This window comes from Gymnoscopelus braueri, assembly GCF_963280865.1.
Source record: "Gymnoscopelus braueri genome assembly, chromosome: 5".
Lineage (NCBI taxonomy): Eukaryota > Metazoa > Chordata > Actinopteri > Myctophiformes > Myctophidae > Gymnoscopelus > Gymnoscopelus braueri.
Genome location: NC_137606.1, coordinates 20304397 through 20327382, shown reverse-complemented (window position 1 = coordinate 20327382; position 22986 = coordinate 20304397). Strand labels below are relative to the sequence as shown.

The 22986-nt window shown below is 44.3% G+C and overlaps 1 protein-coding gene across 2 annotated transcripts in view; it reads right to left on the bottom strand.

The window, feature by feature from the left end:
* epha4l (eph receptor A4, like) overlaps nucleotides 1–4442 on the bottom strand; it is a 60507-nt gene extending 56065 nt beyond the window's left edge. For both annotated transcript variants that reach the window (XM_080428884.1, XM_080428885.1), the window contains exons 1-2: nucleotides 4276–4442; nucleotides 1999–2066 (exon numbers count right to left, since the gene is read on the bottom strand). In XM_080428884.1, coding sequence (XP_080285010.1) covers nucleotides 1999–2066; nucleotides 4276–4375 — 168 coding nt within the window. In that variant the 5' untranslated portion in view covers nucleotides 4376–4442. The remainder of the gene's footprint in view (nucleotides 1–1998; nucleotides 2067–4275) is intronic.
* Nucleotides 4443–22986: the final 18544 nt, after the last annotated feature.

Here is a 22986-nt window from a genome sequence, read left to right as displayed (position 1 = left end):
TTTCCCATTCCAACAGAGTATCGCTGCAAACGCTTGTGTCTTGAAAGCTTCAAAGTGGCCTGTTCTCTTACATTTTTCACAATAGGCATTAAAATAGCCTTTGGTTTAACTGCCTTTTAAATAAAAAGAGACGTCCAGGCTGTTAGTTCTCAGCCCATTTAGTGAAGCCGTTCAAAACAAAATGATCGCAGAATGGCGATATGGGTTAACCGTTAGTGCTGCTACAGTTGATTTGACAGCTTTATCAGGAACAATCTGGTTTAAAGCCGTATCCCCCGAGGTAGGGTCGATAACACTAAACATGGCCGCGGCCGTATAGGACTTTGACAAAGTGTCTATCACTCCCTGCTGATCTATTGCGCTGCTTTCTTCTGCCTGCCTCTCCTTTTATTGTGGAAATGAAGCCGCGTCGCGATAAGGCCGCACCTTTCCCCGATAGCAGGGAGAGGGAGGATGGGGGCAATTGGTCGTAATGAGAGCGACTGAATGCGGCCCTGTCGCCGCTGCCAGGAGCCCGTCAATCACATGGCTGTGATCACATGATGGGGCACAACACTGGCCAAGTTCATTTAACGCCTTATTAACAAAGCCCAAATGGAGGCGCATGCTGTCACATTCTATTTCGCTGGGTTGATGTTGCTGGATGGGGTAGATGGGTAGGCTGTTATGTACTATTTTGGTGACCAATAGACCATGTCTCCCCGGGACTCAAACTAGTGAAAATAGCAGATCTACAAGCTCACAACGTGTCGTTTGGCGCCACTTTGTGAGCTTGTAGATCGTCTATTTTCACTACTTCTTAAACATTTGTTTTCTAATTAATGGAATTTCTTTGATTTTTTTTAATGTAGTTATTACATTATTTTGAGAAATCAAGTTCATTTTTTTTTCTTAAAAAAAAGAAAAAATCGAAAGAAAATGTAGGAAGCACAAAATTAAAGGATATTTACTTCGTGACCCATAAAAATGTGTCTGTGACCCACAAATGGGTCCCCACCCAGTGTTTGGTGTGTGTGTGTGTGTGCGCGTTCATTCTGTGCAAGACCTGCTGTGCACCCCGGGGCCCCTGGCGGCCACCCCGAACAGTCGCGCTCTGTTACCTTATCAGCACCATTAATAGATATCCCAATTAGACCAGCAGGATCACGCATTTTAGTCCGATCGCGTTCCCTATCGCTTTATTATAGCCCGATCCAATCGTCCTGCCTGCGGCAGGGACTGAAACCCGCTGCCCTTTCCCTTCATTCATTCATCCACTCCAACAGGGCCCTTTCTCCGCTGCCAAGCCCCCCGCTCTCCCCTCCTCGCCTCGATGGGGGGGAAAGGGATATAGAGTTTCTCCACAAAGACCGATTCAATCCACCGTCTATTCAGGAAACCCGACGCCCGCTGCAGTAGAGGCTATCTGCTTCGCATCTAGTGACCATTACAGCGAGCGGTTTGAGCGAGGGGAGGGGGGCCGGGGAAGGCTGGCGGTGGTATGCCTATAGAGCAGGGGTCTTCAACGTTTTTCAGGCCAAGGAAAGACCCCTTAGCTGAGAGAGAGATGAAGCAGGGACCCCCACTACATTGTTTACAATTGTGTTGCAGATTAAACTTTTTCATCGATAGCTTCATTGACTATCATGAGTGCTGTGTAAATTCCAGTTTTTTGTTCATTTCAGACATTTAACCACTTAAACCTTCAATGCTTCGTACTTGATTTGCTAATTCCCCCCCTACACCAAACCTCTTTGCCAAAAATTGTGTTGTGAGCTTGTAGATCTGCTATTTTCGGCTAATGTTCCCCTCAGAATGGGGATGCTATAGGGTTCAAGTGGTTAATGTTTAAAAAAAACTCCTATCACACAAAGATTTGGCATACCCCCTATAGTAGCTCCGAGGACCCCCTGTTGAAGACCACTGCTATAGAGGACATTATCTCTCAATTTTTTACTCAATGGGGGACCACCATACGTCCTAAACGAGAGAGATCAGGGGACTTTTCTCTAGACTTACCCCTCCTTCTGTCGGGTTGGCGACCCAACCTAGTTCCCCCTGCACGGATCTGGAGTCCAGTAACGTGACTGAAAAACAGGAGTGGAGAGAAAGACACAAGTGAGCAGTCCCGTTCCTCCATACAGTACATACAGCACCAGTGCTGGTGGAAAAAGTACTCACATGTTTTACTAAAAGTATCTATACTGCAATGACGAAATACTCTGTTACAAGTAAAAGTCCGGAATTTAAAATGTACTTGAGTAAAAGTACAAAAGTATTGGTATCAAAAATGTATTTAAAGTACCAAAAGAAGAAAGTACTCGTTATGCAGTATGTCCCATTCCACAATATTTCAATTATAAATTGTGTAAAAATCTAAAAATAGCAGATCTACAAGCTCACAGTGTGCAGCGATTCTACGCATTGTGAGCTTGTAGATCGGCTATTTTCAAATGGCCGAAATGCGTAGAGGGTGAAGTGGTTAATGTATATTTTGAAATAATAATCCTAATCTACAAAGTAACTAGTAACTAAAGTCTTCAAATAATTGTAGTGGAGTAAAGGTAGGCCTACAATATTTGCCTCTGAGATGCAGTGGAGTAGAAGTAAAAGTAGCCTAGTAAAATTGGAAATACTCCAGTAAAATAAAACAATACCTCAAAACTGTAGGCCTACTTAAGTACAGTAGGCCTACTTGAGTAAAGGTATTAGTTACTTTACCACTGCAGTACAAGCAGTCTCATAAAACACTTTAAAATGTACTAAACACTTAATGCACAAAAAATATGAGTGAAAGTGGGTTTATCGGGCATGGGAAGCAAAACACCACATTTGTGGAGAATTGGTGGTTGATGTAGGCCTAGGCTATTCAGATTATGACGGTAATAACTAAAGTAGGCAAAAGTAGGACAATTTGTAATGGATTCCCAGATTTTCATTCGGCCTGTGCGTGTGCATCTCCTTATTCTTAATGGATAACTAGGCCTACACAGAATAACCTTACAAATGACGGTTGTAATTACTAAACCGTGTGGAATATATTGTCATATATCAGATTTGCCAGCGGATTTATAGTTGTATTAGAGTAATGTGCTTAATAGCCTATAATCGAAATCAATTATAGGCCTATATGTTCAAATGAACATGCTCTACAGAGAATTAAAAAGGCCTGCTTATTTCCCACGGCAGCCGTGACATTATTTTCCCTTCTGGAATAACGGGCCAAAAATGTTTAGCATTAGAGAGAATTAGTTTTGGCGATTGTTTGAATTCAACGGAGCAGGCTTTTATTTATTTATTATTTGATGACTGACTGGACCGTAGGCTATTCAGTGTTTGTATCGCTCAGTAAACTATTTGGTGAATTTAGGCTTTCCCCTCCTGCAATTGTCCTTTCGATTGGTGTAGGGGAAAAACAGAAGAGGAAATCTGAGCTACCAAGAATTGTGCATAGGCTGAACTTCATATTTTTCAAGATTATCATAAAATACATCTATGATAGTCTTGATCCAGGGCTACAATCAAGACAACGGACTGGTTGGTTGGTTCCCATGCTAAATAAGAACAAGCCGTTTCAAGCGAAAACAACCATAATCGAAAGGATTCCTTTGTGCACTGGCTACAGGCTGGTTGGTGTGTGCATAGTAGTACACTATACACATAGGATAGGAAGACTATAAGTAAAACGCTGAAACTGGACACTTGCGCCCCGGACCCTGCAGGAGCCCCAAGCCTCGCTCCCAGGGCTTTAAGCAACTGGCACGGAGAGAGAGAGAGAGAGAGAGAGAGAGAGAGAGAGAGAGAGAGAGCCGAGATGAACAACAGCCGATGTGCATTTGGACTGTTGGACAGCCTGTCCAAATGCTATTCTGTACATCTCCTATTCAAAAAATAGCAGATATGCAAGCTCACAATTAAGTGCCGCCTATGAGCTTGTAGATCTGCTTCTTTTTTTTTGACACACTAAAATGACACAGATGCTTTCCCCAGTCTTCATGGGTTAAATAAACCCTGGGAGCGAGGCTTGTGGCTCCTGCAGGGTCCCCGGGCGCAAGTGTATACATCTGTACATAAATCTCGCAAAGGAAAAAAGTCGCTTGCGTAAAAAGGTGACCATGGTTGTTTTTTCCCCCCCACATTGAACTGCGTGCGTCTCCAGCGCAGCGCACCACCACCACGCAGTCTGGAGGAGGAGAAGCGACGGGACCACCAAGTCCCGAGATGAAGTCAAAACTCTCCCCGAGAAAACAGCCAAACTCTCCACCTCCACCGCTCACTTCTCCCCAACAACCTTACCTTCATTCGGGGGGTAAATCCGTGCCGCCGAAACAAAGGTAGAAATCCCGAGCAGTACTAAAGAGGTCGCCGTAAACAAAATCCCTGCCATGAGTGCCATTTGTGGTTGTTGCTCGTTTTTTTGTGTCCTCGTCCGTTCGTTGCTCTTCTCACAGGTCTTGCTCGCTCTCTCTCTCTCTCTCTCTCTCTCTCTCTCTCTCCCTGTGGAATATCTGTTTGAAGCGGAGAGAGCGACGCACCAAGCAACACACACTCACGCATACGCACACACACACGCACGCACATACACACACAGCCAGGAGGCGGGTCTACTACTCTGTGCGCTCTGACTAGCGTTGCCAGGTTTTGCGAGAGAAACAAGTAACCAGGTCTTTGAAAACAAGCCCAAAAGAAGCGAGCCCTTCGCCCTTTAAATATCCTAGAGGTTCGGGCCACTACGCGGCCCTCACATCTAGTAGCCTACAATATCGGCTATAGACCAATTATTTGTTTACTAACATTGAGACTGGTCGCACAGGTGATTGTTTCATGCAATCAATTCTCAACCTGTTGTTTCGGGGTGCGCTGGTTTCAGCACACCCCAACCCCCTCTTGTGTGTTGGCTAGTGCTGCCGCCCTAGCCAGACCTGACAGAATGGGTTTGTGTGCGTGAGTACGGGCGGCGTGTGCGTGCACGATTTTTTTTAAATATTTTATTTTTACTGACAGCAGCTGAAGTCCTTGTCATGTCTATCAGTCCCTCCTGGTAGCCTACACACAACACCACTGACCACTTTCTTAACACACTGAGGAAGGCTTGACGCTGACACGCTATTAATTAAAAAGTAACAGAAGGTTCGTTATTTTAATTGGCAGTCTTGACTTAGGCGGCGAGATGGTCCGGTTGAGGGGCGTCCCATCCCCCCCACGCCCCCCCGTGATGCCGGGCCTGCACACAACAGATGAGCACAGAGTGCACTCACTCAAAATATTTGCAGACTTTCAATTATGTGTGTGGGGCAAGGCATGTGTCATGTGTGTCCTATGAGTCGATGTCCGCCTGGTGACAGTTACAACGCACACACACACACACACACACACACACACACACACACACACACACACACACACACACACACACACACACACACACACACACACACACACACACATGGGGCAGCTTCACACGTTGTGATTCACAGGGAGATTTTTTTGGCAGGTCGGACCCCCAGCGAACCCCCGCAAAGCATTCGCTGGCGCGGGGGTCCCATCGTCTACCCGGGGATGTGCTATGTGATATCCAAAGCGCCTTTCTGCTCATAAAACGCAGCGTGTGTGTGGACGTGGGCCATAAATGAAAGTCCTTGAAATATTTGAAGAAAATGTGAAAAAAATGTGGAATAGGTTTTTGAAACATTTTAACAACAAAAATCTTGTATGGGGGTCCCTGGCATAAAATATTTTCAGATGGGGGTCCGCAGACAAATACATATTAATTTGGGGGACCTTGACATGAAAATGTTTGGGAACCACTGGTTCAAACAACATTAGGAAGCCAGACCAAATAAGCAACTACACTTTAGAAACAAAACAAGCCCCAAAAAAGGCAACCACCAACTTCACAGTCCGCTTATAATAAGCGGACATGGCAACACTGGCTCTGACGCGACCGTCAATCCATATAGGAAACGCAGTGGACGGGAAAAGAGGGGCAAATAATCATTAACTGCCCCCCCCCCCCCCCCCCCACCCCCATTCTCCCCCTCCACCCCCATTTAGGAGTGGACACTGGTTCGAGGCGAGATGGGACAATGGGACATTCTCCCTGCCTGGCATTTTGATGTCTTTGCATTGTGGATAGAGGATAGAGCAGCGGTGGCCGGCGACTATAATGAGATATCGAATTGATAGTTTAGTTATAAACTAAGAAATAAATGTTCACTAATAAAAAAAAACAGCGAGTGTATGATATTCGTCTCTAAAACTCAGGCGCTTTTATCTACAGCCTATTATTGAGCGTGACCTTCCTTCCTTTTATACTGAAAAACTAAATCATTTCTAATATTGAACATCTTTATTTATGTGCGTAAAGTTCAACGTTTCGGTTTTCTTTTCTTTTTTCCCACCTCCTTCGTCTTTCTCAGCACAGCAGCAGTGTTGCCAGATTTTGTGAGAGAAATAAGCAGCCATATCTATGAAAACAAGCCCAAAAGAAGCCACTAGTGACTAGAGCCACTCAGCCACATGAGCACTTTATTTGCTATTTGTAAATAGCCGATCTACAAGCTCACAACGCGTCTCATTGTGAGTTTGTAGATCTGCTATTTTACCTACCAATATTTACAAGCAACTTTACAGAAAAACAAAAGTCCCATAAGCCCAAAGTCGCTTATAATAAGCGGACATGGCAACCCTGTAGTCTGGCTCCAGTCAAGCGCAGCGCTGTCCAAGGTGAACCGCATTAGACCAAGGTCGCCACCTAGCGGAAACATTGACGGCTGTTCTGTCTCACAATTGGATTATAGAACAAGTATGAGTATGACCTGGGTAACGTTACATGGTATTGCACTTTGTGGAATTGACAAATAGGCCTACCCTTTTTTTTTGCGACGAACACCGAGCCTGTATTGGATTATTGTCACTCGCTAACTAATATTCTAATATTATCAAGGCTTTATTCGAAATTCACAAATGTAGCCTTTATAAGCTGTTTTTCGAGCAAATTCATCTTCTGAATCTGAGCAGGCCTGTGTTTGATTGATTGATGTACTTTATTTAGTAAGACATGAGAACATTAAGGAGACTCATTAAGCACTAAGCTTGTTTAAGATGAGATCCCCATGCACACAAATCATGATGACATATAAGAGACAGACAGATATACACACTAACTACTATACAGAATGTCATACAATCAGCTTACAGGTTACTGGTATTGAAGAGTGAAAAAAAATGTACAAAAGAAGAAAAAGAAAAGGGGGCGGGGGGGTAGGGTTAGGGTTAGACAGGTGCCATTTTCGAATTGCAGCCTCCTGAAGGTGTATCTTTAGGGCAGTTTTGAAGGTGAGTAGGGTTTGCCATGTTGTCTCGAAGCTTGAGAGGTGAATGATGTCCAGAAATCGATTGTTAATTCTTGAGCTTTGCCCCAGACAAAGGAAGCATATTATTCTGGTATGGGAAACTCCAGATGTGTCCAGGTTTTGGTCTCTGTCCGCATGCAGTTCTCTCTCTCTCTCTCTCTCTCTCTCTCTCTCTCTCTCTCTCTCTCTCTCTCTCTCTCTCTCTCCTCCTACGCAGGTCCCCTGGGATGTGGCCAGTGTGACAGTCTCTTTCAGCCAGCAGGCAAGCGAACCTCGCTGAGGCGCAGCAGATGAGCTCGTCACCGTGTAGGCAGGTTAGGGCGTTCCACACGGCCTCACACTGCAGCCCATCAATACAGGCTAGTGCTACGGATACAGGATAGGAAAAATTGGCTATTTTGTCCAAAATGTAAAACAAATAAATAAGGGGGAAAAATAAGGGATAAAAAGGTCTTGAGTAATATAAAGTACATGATGTGTAGGGTTAGGAGTAATTTTTCGACCCGCCCAGATGTCCCTAGTGCCTACCTATCCTGTTTCCAGTGCTACTACTATCATTTGTAGCCACAAAGGTGGTGGACAGTAGGACAGTGGACAGTAGTAATAAGTAGCCATTATGTAAGTAAATACTCAAGTATTCAAAAGTACAAATTACCAAGTACATTTTCTTTTTTTTTATGTCAATGCATTGCTGTATTCAAATGTAGAACATTCATTACAAAATTGTGAATATAGCAGATCTACAAGCTCACAACGTGTCACTAAGTTTGGGTCCTGGCATTTGGCATTTGAAATGCAGTGGAGAAATACTAAAATGTTTTACTTAAATGCTGTACTCAAGTACTGTACTTAGTTACTGTCCACCACTGACCTAACAAAATTAAGACTACTACACACTATATGTATGCTCAGTGTTAAATGTGGTGTAAGACAAGTGATATGTTTTTGTTCAAATAAGTGTAAATTAGCTCTATATTTCTATAATAATTGCTATAGACGAGTAAAGTCAGTGTCAAGTAACAGCTCCTCCCGTTTCTCCAGCTCTTTAGTAATCAGAAAATACATTTTCAGGTCGGGATACCAATTGTATCCAATCAGAAGAGAGAACTCATCCCAACGAATGAAACTGGAAGTGATGAAACAAGAAAATGAGCAGACAAATTTGGAATTAGAACACTATCAATTTTAAGCTGATAAATGGGTTCTCTCTCCTGATTGGTTGAAGTTGGTGACCTATGAAAATGTATTTTCTAGCTTTGAAAGACATATAAAATGTTATGGAATGCTTTAAAAAGTTTGATATGCCACAATCAATCTTATACCATATGTATGTAGTGGGGGTCCCTGCTTCATCTCTCTCTCAGCTAAGGGGTTATACCCCTGCTTTAGTGCAATCAATAATTACTCTCAGAATATTAGAGCTTTAACCTTTCAACAAAAAAACGTTTTGTTTTAACCAAAAACATATCACAGCACCTTTAATTGACGTTTACATTTTGTATACTCTCGGGGTTACAAATGGATAAATTAACACAGATGATTTTACTGTGTAGGCTTATTGCCTCATTTTGATCATCTTAAATAGAATGATGGAAACAGACAGTATAGCTAAGCTAGGCTTAAGAGACGTGATCACAACAGTGGGTTTGACTATTCACAAGTAGTTTCCCCTCAGACTTCAGACGTATCCAGTGTCTTTTATTTTCACCTCACAATAAAGCCCACATGTATGAATATTTCCTTGTGTAGAAAATACACTCTCCAGGCTCTAGCGTTCAAACCTGGCAGCGCTCTCGTGCTGCGGTTCCCATGTCTTGTTGGAGCTGTCATACCGCCCTCTGAGTTCCAAGACTTTGCCATGACATATTTTGATCCTGCCCATACAAGACAACACACGTACACGTTTTTCTCATAGTATGTATGGGTGATCTCATTGTGAATAGACCTGCCTTTGTCTCCCATGCTCAGACAGAAGTGGTTCCCCTCACCGATGCCACTCCAGTGAGAAGAAGAATGCTGTTTCTTTTTCCATTACTGGACTGTGAGGGCAGCTATTGGATCCCGATCTTGGACTACTCAAAGAAATTATGGTAGACCAAGAAGAGGGGGCTGTACAGAGAGGATGAAGCTCTGTGTCTTTTGTGTACTTGTACATTAGTGCAGTGGTTCTCTTGTCGAGGACCCCCAAATTGATAGGTATTTGGCCGCGATTTTGTGCCAGGGACCCCCATAAGGAGGTACATTTCATAGTAACTGCACCTGTTTCATGTAACACTGTTTATTTGCATCTGTGATGATTGTAATATGATTCAAATGTTTGTTATTGTTTTTCATTATGTATGTATTTTATATGTGTTATATGCTGTTATCAGGGCGTCCCTGAAAAAGAGAGCTTGCTCTCAGTGGGCTACCCTGAATAAATAAAGGAAAAAGAAAGAAAAAAGATAAGAACAAGCAAACAACGTGTTACGTACGATGCAACACATTGTGAGCAGAGGTAGACAGTAACTGAGTAAATTTACTTGAGTACTGTACTTAAGTACATATTCTGAGTTTGATACTTATTACTCTTACTCGAGTACATTTCCAAGACAAATATTTTACTTTTACTCAAGTAAATTTCTAGGAAGGCTGAAAAGTACTGAGTACTTTCAGGTTGGCTGGTTGTTGTTTTTTCCCCCTAAAATGCAATTGGCCACACGTTGTATTCGTCAAAGAAGGAACCCTATCCAATGTTCCCTGTAGCCTATGCGCCCACGCTCACACGGCCGAACGTTGACGCGCACACGGCCGAACGATAAAAGAAACGCTGATATCTGTCGCGCACATAAAAAAACATCCACATGTGCTCCACTCAGTCTGTGTCAGTTCAGGCTGCAGGCAGGACGGCTGCCTGCAGCCTGTGTGTGTGTGTGTGTGTGTGTGTGTGTGTGTGTGTGTGTGTGTGTGTGTGTGTGTGTGTGTGTGTGTGTGTGTGTGTGTGTGTGTGTGTGTGTGTCAGTGCGTGACACACACAGACATTCACTCGCTCACGTTGTAGACTGCTCACAATATTGCCTTGTTTAAAAAAAGAATCCAGCTAACAGCCCAAACAAAATAGTCCATTGAAGTAGATAGGGACAACACTTGTTGTCGAGGTAATTCACAACATTTTAGATCCCTTTAGAGAGTTTTGGCTAGCACTAGTATTTAGCAGTGACATAGTACTTGTTTTGCCTTGAATATTCTTGAAAGGCAAAGAGTGACATGGTTTTTAGTTTTTCACCTTGAAAACAATGCATGCGCCTTGAATGGGAAAACGTTTTTATTTTATTAGGACTCATAGAATCACAAAATGTCCCTGGGCTGGGACCCATTCAAATGACCACTCCGGTCCTGGCACCCACTAACTACATTGAAAACCTAACATCACTGCTACTGCTTAGATCAGTGGTTCTCAACCTGTGGGTCGGGCATAGCCGCGGGAAGACCTTTTAGGTTAGGGGTGCGGTATGCACACCTCATGCACGCGAGCGTCTCTACCAACACAATAAAGCACACATGGTATCTGGCCAATTTATCCCTAAGCATCGATTGTCAGCACCACCTGAAAGACACGTTGCTATGTTTTCCCCCCCGACGACGGGCCCAGCAACCCCCTCAAAAAGCCAGAGGGCAACTTGAAGACTCACTTTTGATCATTTTGACCGACAGTGGGTGAAGACACCAAAGAGGGGGGGTGGGCTGGTCCAAGATGGAAGGTAGGGTGGTAATGCGTCTCTTGTCTCTTGTCTTCTTTCGCTTGTGTCACAACATTTTTGATTGATTACTCCCGGACTGTTGTCTTCATCCCTTAAATTGGCATGTGTTTTTTCTTTTTTTTTAAATGTGGCAAGCCACCCACCACCCCTCACTCCCACTCACCCCCCCCCCTTTCCTTTCTTCCCTCCACCCCTCCCTCCTTCCATCTCAACCATCCCACTCTCCGCTTTCCCCAGATGACACCTACTTCCCACACATCTGCATTGTGTGCCAATCACAGATCCCTCACTATAGCATGCGTGTGCATACTCAAAAGTAGCACATACGCATGGACACACATCATGCACACACATAATTAAACACAGACTCAAATACATACACAGGTCGAGTGCGTAAACACACACACACACACACACACACACACACACACACACACACACACACACACACACACACACACACACACACACACACACACACACACACACACACACACACACACACACACACACACACACACATTCACTTACTCACGATGGGTGCATCAAGGATTACTTTAATTGCAGATTTGGCGAAAGTCTCCAAATCCCTCTGCCCTCTCTTCCATCCCCACCTCACTGAATGCAGTTTGGGCCATTGTTTCAATAGAGATCTGGTAGATCCCCACACAGCGCCGGAGCCCTATAAGGCCCTCCTGCGGAGCTCTGACCCCCAGGCTATGGGCCCTTCCCAACGCCTCCGGACCCCAGCGCCATGCAGTGTTCTTTGGGTATATGCCATCAAGGGAACGGTCCCTGGAGGTCAGCAGACTCAGCACGCGTGGGAGCTGGAGCACAGGAGAGCAGAAAGGGATGACCAGATGAAAGGAACAGTGGGAGAGTAGCTCAGAACCAATTTAAGAAGTGTCGGAGACTGACTTAAAGATATACATGCGCACACACGTATACGCGCGCGCACATGCACGCACGCACACACACACACACACACACACACACACACACACACACACACACACACACACACACACACACACACACACACACACACACACACACACACACACACACACACACACACACACACACACACACACACAAACACAAGTATGTGAATATACACACTCAACCGATATAGCCTACAAATTTTTGTGTTGCTCACTTACAACTCACAAGGGAGGTGTGACTTGTTTTGATGATTGCCTATAATCACCTGTTTCACTTGAGGCATTGTTACAGTCACACCAGACAGACTGGAATTCACCTCGGCTGCTTATGTTGATTCCCCCGTAACACTTTCCGATCGCATGCTTATACAGAGACCTGCCAGCACACTCTTTGCGTGCTGCCACTTGAGCTGCAACGCCCCACCCCCCTCATACAGCAGCCATCCTCTGTCAGTGCCCCTGGCCTCTTCGGCACTGTATTTCTTGATCTATCTGCGCCCCTGCCACCCCACCTCTGTACCCCCCGACGAGAGAGTGTCTGTCGACAAGTGCCATGGCGTCCAGGGTCCATACCCATACCCCATCCGTCGTTAAAGAACTGCTGTGGGTATTCCGCCCCATGTTTGCAACCGCTCTCATCATTTACTTTTCCACATTGTCGGATCCTGTGCTGTTTGTTTGGGAAACGGCAGGGGTCTGAGATGTGACAGTGGAGGGGCGTGGGCACTGGGTGTGGAAGAGGGTTTGCTCTCTAATGCAACCACTGTAGCGTACCAAGATGGAGTATAATGTTTTTCTTTCGCAACCTCATTTCGATGCTCGACAGAAACAAATAGAAGCGGCACGGGAGGCGAGGAAATCGCACCAGGTGGAGAAGACGATGTCTTTGCTCTGTGACCACAGTGATTTACAAGTTGGCGAGTCTTCAACCAAGCATAAATGTACCAAAGTAGTGTCAGAATCACAAATTACCCTTTATACCCCCATGAAAACCCGCTTATCCGGCCGTTTTTGTGGTGGAGGTATATCGCTTTCAGTGGTTAGGAGGAGCCAGGTAAACCGTACGACCCAGTAAATTCTCATCTGGCCGGCAGATAAAGTTGCTGTCATTGGATGCCTTGAGATGTCTGTGGCTGCACGTTCACTCACTGCTGAAAGCATCAACACAAACTACAAATCAAGCTCAACAACCAGGCTGCTTTTCAAGCTTTACGTAAAAGATTACACGCAAAAGAGACATTTGGCAGTCAAGAGAGGAATAAGCGCCATGGGGGAAATGATTTAAGGTGTATCTACGACGTTTTCTGGCTTGGTGTCAGGTACCTCACAGTGCCACCCAACCACAGTGTGTTTGTGGAACGTGTGGAAGATCTGTGTTTTGTGTGTGTGTGTGTGTGAGTGTGTGTGTGTGTGTGTGTGTGTGTGTGTGTGTGTGTGTGTGTGTGTGTGTGTGTGTGTGTGTGTGTGTGTGTGTGTGTGTGTGTGTGTGTGTGTGTGTGTGTGGGTGTGTGTGTGTGTGTGTGTGTGTGTGTGTGTGTGTGTGTGTGTGTGACTGTCAAAAATCAAGAGGGGTTTATTTAGAGTGAGACTCTCCCTGATTACTCTGTACGCGTCCCAGTCTGTGCGTGCGTGCGTGCGTGCGTGCGTGCGTGCGTGCGTGCGTGCGTGCGTGCGTGCGTGCGTGCGTGCGTGCGTGCGTGCGTGCGTGGGTTTGTGTGTGTGTTTGTCCATGCCTCTGTGTAAATACACGCAAGCAAGTCCTTGGATTCGTCTGTGCAACACCGCATATCTCTGTGTGCACAAGTACGAGCATGCTAATGTCTGTCTCTGTGGATCTGTACAAACGCTTAGAGATGCAGACAGAAGATTTAAGTCATTACATTAAGGAAAGCAACCCACCCATCCCCTCCAACTCCCTCTCTCTCTCTGAGAGTCCAACCAGTGGTGTGTTCTACCGTGGTACGCTGTATACGCAGTATGGCCTGCAGATTTTTTTTTGTCGCCACCGTCTACATCCAAAAACTGTTCAAAACAGCGTATCTGATACGCTGATACGGTCTGATACGCTACTGCCCAGGAGTGGCTGGGGGGCAGCAAGAATGTGTCTAGTCTAACTCTGAGTTGATGGCTTATCATGTGTGTAGCTATTGTTCTTGAGGTGATAAGTAATGGCTGCGACGGAATTCACACATTAACTCAACGACCTGCCTGATTAGAGTACTTCATTAGTATTCGCGTATGCGCGTCATAGCACAGCATAAAAGGCAATGAAATGTTGGTTTTAGTTCAGTCTGCGCCTGACTCTTGGAAACGAAGATGGGACCACGACCACCGCCAAAAAATAAGCAGTTCTTTCAAAGCGATCTGTTTAAGAGTTTCGCTGCAGCCCCGGCTTGTAAGCGTCCTCTTACCCCATCTGATGCGTCTCCAGAACGGCCTCCGTCTGCTGCAACAGAGACACCACTGTCCCAGACAGAGCATCTATTTATAACAATCCTTGTGCTCTTACATGGTAGTAATCCTTGCTTTGCATTGAAAATGCATCTAAGGGTAAAAGCAGCTCGGAAGAGGTTGAGTTCAGGTGATTAACATCAGAAACACTAGAAAATCAGTACAAAGCATATTGCGTGTGGGCAAAATGTTTACATTAAAAAATGTTGTGGGCCGCAAATTTTTTGCATAGACGCGCGCATGTGCGCATGCCGTGCGTGTGGGAGGCAGGGAATAATCATAGTATACCCTCCAAAAAAATCTAGAACACACCACTGAGTCCAACAGTGTTTGAACGGTGTTCACTTTGTAAACAGACTTCAGCTCCAACAGCAATGACTAGGTAGTTGAGCCGTCGGGAGGTTGCAGCATGATTCACTGGTGGTGATGATGTCATCTCCTCAGTGAGCTGAATCACAAGTGTCACTCGCTGAAATTCCTGTCTTCTGTCATCGCTATCGCCCAAGATGGAGCTCTGCACACGTTACACTTTCCTGATGAAATGCCTTACTGTATGGTGAAAAGAAGGCTTCCTGGCTTCCTGTATGTGTTTTGGACGACATGCTGTTGTCTTCAACCTCCCCAGGCCAACAAGAGGAAGTTAGCAGCAACAGGGTCCAAAGAATAACAAAGACATCCAACTGTAAATTTTTCTTTTAATTTAAAAAAAAAAACTCTTTATTTTCAGGTTTCAAAATGTTGTTAGACATGACATACAATCAAATAGTACAAAAAATCAGCAAGAAAAATTGCAGTAAAAATATAACATACAGATAATCATACAAACAAACAAAAAACTGAAACAAATAAAAAGAGGTCATGGGACATTCGGTACCGCAACTGTCAATTCTGAGGTGAGGTTTTTAGTTTTTTACCCCAACAGCTCATTCAACAGAAGAGATTGTACCACTGCTAGCCCAAAAGCTGAGCAACATTGCTGTGCTTTCACCAGTTCAGTTCAGCCCTTCCCCTGAGGTAAGTAGAGGCATCACTCACTGAGCTCACTGCAGCCGCTCTGTGGATGGCATCATAAACACCATGTGATGTACAGAGATGGAGGCACATGGAGGTTTGCTAGCTATTGTATTCTCATCAAGTCTCTCTCTGTCTCTCTCTTTTCTCTAGTTCTCTCTATCTCTCTCCTAGTCTCCTTTCATCTCTTGACACTGCTCTCCTCCCTTTCTCTCCTTCTATTCACCTCTCCCAGTATAGGCAGGGCATTTCATTTCCTCCCCCTCCCTCTCGCTTTCCATCTTTCTTCCTCCACCTCGTTCCATCTCTCTCCCAAATCTCTCGCCCATGATTCTATCTCTCTTTCGCGCTCTCCTTCTCCTTGCCCCCCCCCCTCTCTCTCTGTCCCTCTCCAACACGTTCTCCTTGCACCTCTGAGCCTCTGTGCCCTCCTACCTCAGTGGTTCCCAAACTTGAAATAGCCAATCTACAAGCTCACAATGCGCATTGTGAGCTTGTAGATCAGCTATTTTCACTACTCCTTAAAAGATCATTTCATTTGTTTATGGACATTTTTGTCTCCGCCAGGCCGAAGGCATGGTGGAGAGTATGTTTTACCCTCCGTGTGTGTGTCCGTCTCAGCCAAGCTAACATTGGTCAAGCTTCACGTGACATCACAATATGTAATATAAATAGGTAAGACAGGATTAATCAGGAACAGTACTCGCCTGGCGGAGACCTTTTCTAGTTATTTATAACTTATTTAGAGCACATTTTCTAGTTATTTATGTTTTGAGAATTGAGAATGAGAATGGGATGAGAATTTTCTTTAATGTATAAACAATTTTAGTTTTTTTTGTTGTTGAAATATTTTTTTTTAAATCTAGGAAATGGATAAAAGGGAATATTTACACGTGACACATACTCTACATACACTCTCTCCGTGTGGAGGAGGGGGGAGGGGTATGTATGGTAGAGGAGGGAGGTGGGTCAGGGCTCAGCATGGTGATGACCTGAGGTGGGCCTGTCGAGGTGTTGTTGCTATGGCGCCCCACCGCTGCCTCTTGACAGCAGCCAGGGCCTGTTGAGCTGCCCAGAGCAGGAGAGGCCTGTCAAACACACACACACACACACACACACACACACGCACACGCACACGCACACGCACGCGTACGCGCACGCACACACACGCACACGCACACGCACACGCACACGCACACGCACACGCACGCACACGCACACACACGCGCACACGCACACGCGCACGCACACACACACACACACACTTTTCACGAATGCACATAAAAAGCGTCACATGAACTATAGTTGAACAGGTTCACAGAGAGCTTGCTGCCCCCACAGTACTTGAGTCAAAGTATAAATACTACTCAACTACAAAGTTTGAGATAAAGTACTGGAGTACTTGCTTTAAAAAAAAATTACTCAAGTATTCAAAAGTACACATTTTAATATCAGTGCACTGCTGTATTTAGAAAATAAAAATAAAAGTGAAAATAGCAGATCTACTGGCTTAGCTTGGTTATATCATAATGCACTTTTTCCCTTCCTAGAATTGTAATGGGGTCAAAAGTACAATATTTGTCTTTGATATGCAGCAGAGTGAAATAATAACAATAATAAGTAAAGTACAGATACTCAAAAGATGTACTTAAGACAGTACTCAAGTAAATGTACTTATTTACTGTCCACAACTGCACACACTCACACACACACACACACACACACGCGCAAGCAAACACGCACTCATGCTCACGGCAGACATAAACAGATAGGTGTACATGCACATACAGCTGGCCGTGCACGCGTGTGCACTGAGCACCTGCACGGGCCGCCGGTGAAAATAAACATATTTGCCTGAGCAACAGAGACACCCAGACAAACTGACAGCTGCCCACATATTTGCTTTAAATAAGCATATTCAAACACACAACAGATGGAGAGAGGGAGCTCGTGGAAGTCACAGCACGTATCTAAACACACAGCGCAGTACAGTTGCACCATGGGACAAATGTGCGTGTGCGGGTAACAAACTATGTCAGCCTGTCGCCAAACATACAGCTACAGAGCCATGTTGTGCACAGATGCAGCATGTGCTCCCTCTCTTTTTATCTCACTGCAGTGTTGCCAAGGCTTATTATACGCAACCTTGGGCTTGTCTTTCTGCAATGTCTCTTGTAAATATTGGTAGTTGCAGGTTGCAGGGTTTAGTTGCTTATTTGGGCTTGCTTCCTAATGTAAACCAGTGGTACTCAGACCTTTTCATGTCAAGGCCCCCCCAATTAATATGTATTTGGCCACCATGCCAGGGACCCCCATACAAGATCTGTGTTGTTCAAATCTTTCAAAAAATATATTATATATATCTTTTTTTTCTCCAAGATTTCTGAAAATAGCAGGTGTACAGGTGTACTGTACAAGCTCACAACGTGTCGCATTGCGACGTGTTGTGATTTTGTAGATCTGCGATCTTTCTAAATAGCCTTGCTGATGCACGTATGGGTAAAAGTAAAAACTGATTTTGATGCTATATTAACTCATTTTTCTGGGGACCGCCCTGTGTGTGCGATCATGTGGCCTAGTCGCTTCTTTTGGGCTTGTTTTCGCAGACCTGTCTGCTTGTTTCTCTCACTAAATCTGGCAAGCTGTGTGAGTGTGTGTGTGTGTGTGTGTGTGTGTGTGTGTGTGTGTGTGTGTGTGTGTTGTGTGTGTGTGTGTGTGTGTGTGTGTGTGTGTGTGTGTGTGTGTGTGTGTGTGTGTGTGTGTGTGTCTCTCTCTCTTCTCTCTCTCTCTCGTCTCTCTCTCTCTCTCTCTTCTCTCTCTCTCTCTCTCTCTCTCTCTCTCCCCCTCCCTCTCTCTCTCAAGGGTGTTGCAATTGGCCCCCAAATAATTGGCAAAACACTAAGATTGTACGATAATATAATATAGAAAAATGTTTTCATTGTGATACCGACATACAGTATATAGGATTAGGAATACAGTATTAGCTCCATTGATCCAAGCCGGAGCACAGTCGATTGATTGATCATTAAAATATACATGAAAATGCATGCGGCATCTGTACAGCTATACAAATGCACATACACATGCATATACTGTACGTAGATATTTGCATGCTTATTTGCATGCACGCAACCGTGCACATGCGCACACACACAAGCATCTAAACAATGCTACTACTGACTGAAAGACATGCATAGCAATCACATCCATAGAAAGGCGAGCGCAATCAGGGCCACTCAAACACACACACACACACACACACACACACACACACACACACACACACACACACACACACACACACACACACACACACACACACACACACACACACACACACACACACACACGCGCGCGCACACACACACACACACACAGGTAGCGCCTCACCGCCAAAGTAGCAATTACCCACCCAACGCAGTGAGATAGGAGCTGCTCTGCAAACCAGCCCTGCAGCTGCCTGTTAGTACTTATGTAAATATCGTGCAACACTGTATCTAGCCAATCTGAAGAAGAATGGTAGACTGGGTGTGTGCATTATGTGTTCATCTGTGCAGGAGATGAACGCAAAAGGCTTGTGTGTGTGTGTGTGTGTGTGTGCGTGCGTGCGTGCGTGCGTGCGTGCGTGCGTGCGTGCGTGCGTGCGTGCGTGCGTGCGTGCGTGCGTGCGTGCGTGCGTGCGTGCGTGCGTGCGTGCGTGCGTGCGTGCGCGCGTGCGTGCGCGCGCGTGTGTGTGTGTGTGTGTTCATCTGCGTAAGGATCAAAGTAGGGGTTAGTGTGCGTGCATCTGCGTTTATTATCTGTCTGTACACGTCTGAGAGTCTTTGGGTGTGTATGCTTGTTTTGATTTGTGTAGGGATTAAGGAAGCGGCTACTGTGTGTGTGTGTGTGTGTGTGTGTGTGTGTGTGTGTGTGTGTGTGTGTGTGTGTGTGTGTGTGTGTGTGTGTGTGTGTGTGTGCACTTTTTAGATGAAGACAGCAGTCATTTCCTTCTGATGAAATTGGGAGGCAGAGAGAAGGTGAAGGTATCCTGATGAGACAGCACTGTGCCATAATACAGAATAGAATACAAACATTTGGGAGACAGAAACTTATTGGAGAAAACACAGCTCTAAAGAAGCGAACATGAATTAGTGGTGAAAGGGGAACGTTCTGGATTTTCGGACATTTGCCGAAAACTTTGCATTAAATCCAAGAGCACCGTCCGACTGGGCTAGGCATGCCCATATATATGTATGGTTTATCTGTCCACTGAAACTGTTGGTCTGACTAACTTCCCACTCGGCACCGCACACTCTCGGGTCATATGGGACACACGCGCCAAGCTTGAGGTCAATCAGTCAGCACCCAAGTTTTGCCCGGGACAGACACACAAACAGACATTTCGTGAATTTATAGATTTATTTATAGATTCATAGATTTCTGATATAGATATGCAAGTTGTGCTGTGGAATTAGTTGGTCAGAGCTAAATGATTCTGTAAAGTTCATTGACATGACTTAATCACCATCTACTGTAACGGTAGCTGAATTGTGCCTTGCCTTGCCGATGTTAGTGATGACTCTCTTGTTGACCAGATTGTCAGATTTCATTGATTGTAGAATGAAAAAGTCCAACTTGTCCAGAATTAGTCAAACTAACAGAGATTGTCACCTCTGGTCTGTCAACACAGGAGCATTATCAAATTGTGTATAGCCAATATACCAATCAAATGTACTGAATTGCAGCATAGCAGTTTACATCAAATGATCAGCTACAGCCAGACAAATTAGTCAACCTATACAATTACTGCAATAAATCTGTGCCTCTATTCAATAAGCCTGTAGGATCTTCGCTGCTGGAGCATTTAAGTTGGTTTGAATGTTTTATTTTGAAATACAACAGGATGCCATTATGCCAATCTGGTCTTAAGGTCTTCCACTATGCACTGGTTGAGGAACTACTTTGTAGATTGAACCCAGTATGTGCTGATGGTCACAATTCAAGCTACATGGCGATTTCTATGGGAGATACCCAAGGCTCAGCTTTAGGACCTGTCTTTTTCAATTTGTATAAATAACAATGGCAAAGACATACTTACAGCTGAAGTGCATCTTTAAGCAGATTATACAATAGTCTACTCAGTTGCCTTTTCTCTGACATATAGGCTAGTGATGAGCTACTACCTTTAAACAGCTGCAGGCCTATTATTGTATGGTCTGAAGTTGGTTCTTAAAGGTGCAGTTCACACAAAATATGGGGGGGAAAACGACGACAACAACAACAATTATTCCTCTTACCAAGTGCTCTATAGATCCAGATCATTCTGGTCTGATTTGCCGTGGTTTGGAGATTTCTGTTGTAAAGATGTCTGTGGTCACCCCAATACAATGGAATTCAATGACATTTGGTTTGTGGTGTTCAAAGCACTAAAAAGCTGCATTTGAAATACTCAATAGCAACGTTTTTCTTTACTTTGTTACTCACAGCTCTTATACAACATAAGCTTTGTTTTACGTATTGAACAATTATGTCAATGTCTGCACTTTATAACCACATAATTTCACACATTAGGCCTACAATACGACATCACGCTGTGACCAGCATCCACTATGGCAAGTGGCATGCAAGTGGCAGGGCGGCCAGCCAGACAACTGGAACCCATCAAGAATAGAATAAAATGCACTCACTGACGACAACAGGGCCCACTGCGGAGCACATATCTCCACCCAGAGGTAGAAAGTGACATCGTAGGGATCATCATGTGCAGCATTGCGTCAAATGCACTCTGTGTAGGCAAGCTCTATGTGCTGATAATCACCGGAATCATCTGTAACAGCAATTTATTTCATGTCCCTGTGTGTTTTAATTTGTTTTATATAAAAAAAACCTAACCAAAAAGTCATTACTGTACACAGCTATCCGTGTGTATTCTTATTTTGACTACTGGCCTTTGTGGATGTATGCACGTACATTGAACCTGTCAGAAATTGCAAAAGTAAATATGATAATGTTACTTGTGGTACTGTAAGTGTTTAGTTTCGTTTTTTTTGGAACATGTAGTGGTAAATCTCGGATTACATATTGGAATAAAAAGTGCTCATGCATGGGCTTGAAAAAGTTGGTTACCACTGCTCTACACAATAAAATCCTGAGTGTTACTTTAACTCTGAGAGGTGTTCCATTTGTACACTCCCATGAGTTCAATTAACTCCCAGGCTTTCCCTGTGTAACAGCTTAATAATACCTGATATGCATCATCCCTCCCAGACCCAGACACAAACATTTACCAGCGTATCTACCAGAACTTCCCTTCCATCTGTTTACAGAGATCCTAGGAGGTTTTAAGGTAGCAAACTAATGATTGACAGGCTCTTGTTTGTCACAGTTCAAATGTGTGTGAGTGATAAGAGGTGATAAGGCCCCCCCCCCGCCCCCACCTCGCTGAGACCTCACAACCTTTCTCATGTGACTATATGCTCGTTGCCGGTCGCGTGACTGATCAGTGAAGGGGGGGCCCTGTCACCCTCTGGCTGAGATATTTGATCTGTGAATCAGCCAGTCGCTTGTGCTCAGAGACGGCCATGTTTGGATCACTGTTCTTGACATCAGTGGAAAAAAGTGTATTGCGGTCAGAGGAGAAATTTGGAATTATGGGACACGTGACAATTTCTCACATTGGCCTTGATAACTTAGGAAAAACCAGGAAAGTTCACTTTCAAAAAGGATTACCGTAAAAAGAAGTAACACAGAGTCAGTCTTAAATAATAATCAGGTTTACTCAATTATTTGCACAGGAGAGACAAGGTGGCACAGCATCAAAATATTCTCTACTGGTAATACAAAATGTACATCAATATAACATGCAGTTTATCTTTCATTAAGCCCACCCCACAATATAATATCAACATGAATAGGGGCGAAGGCTCATCTTGGTGGCAAGGTTGTCTGTGCTAAGGCATCATGGATAAACTGTAGCCACAACTTTCATGGGTAAGAAAGAGTAGGCCAGGGAGCAAGGACATCTTATATCAGTAGTTACAGAACTGTCCCTTCTGAGCAAATACATCATACTTTATGCAATTATCCAAAGTGATACAATACAGTAATCATAATCTAATACACTATGGATTATAAATTATCTATCAGGCCTATTGATCATATTTATTAAACAATAGGTTGTTTAATCTATAAATCACTGCATTGCATTAACCTCTCTCTCCTCGCCCTATTAGTGTTTGTGGATACACAGTATACTAGGTTGCTAGGTTTCAGTATGTAACATTGCTTTTTTTTATGTTTCATCCTTTTATAAGCTCGATAATCTTGTAATTCTATGAGACTATTTTCTTTTGTGTCCCGGTTGTCTCTCTGTGTTTTTGCAAACGTCATTTTATTTGTATGTATTTTTACGGGGCCAGAGCTCAGCTCTGGACCTGTCTTAATGTTCCCCTCTTTTTTCTTCTGCCACTTTTCGCAGTTCTGGCTGAACCGTGCATACGCTTTTTACGAAACTTGGCCATATGG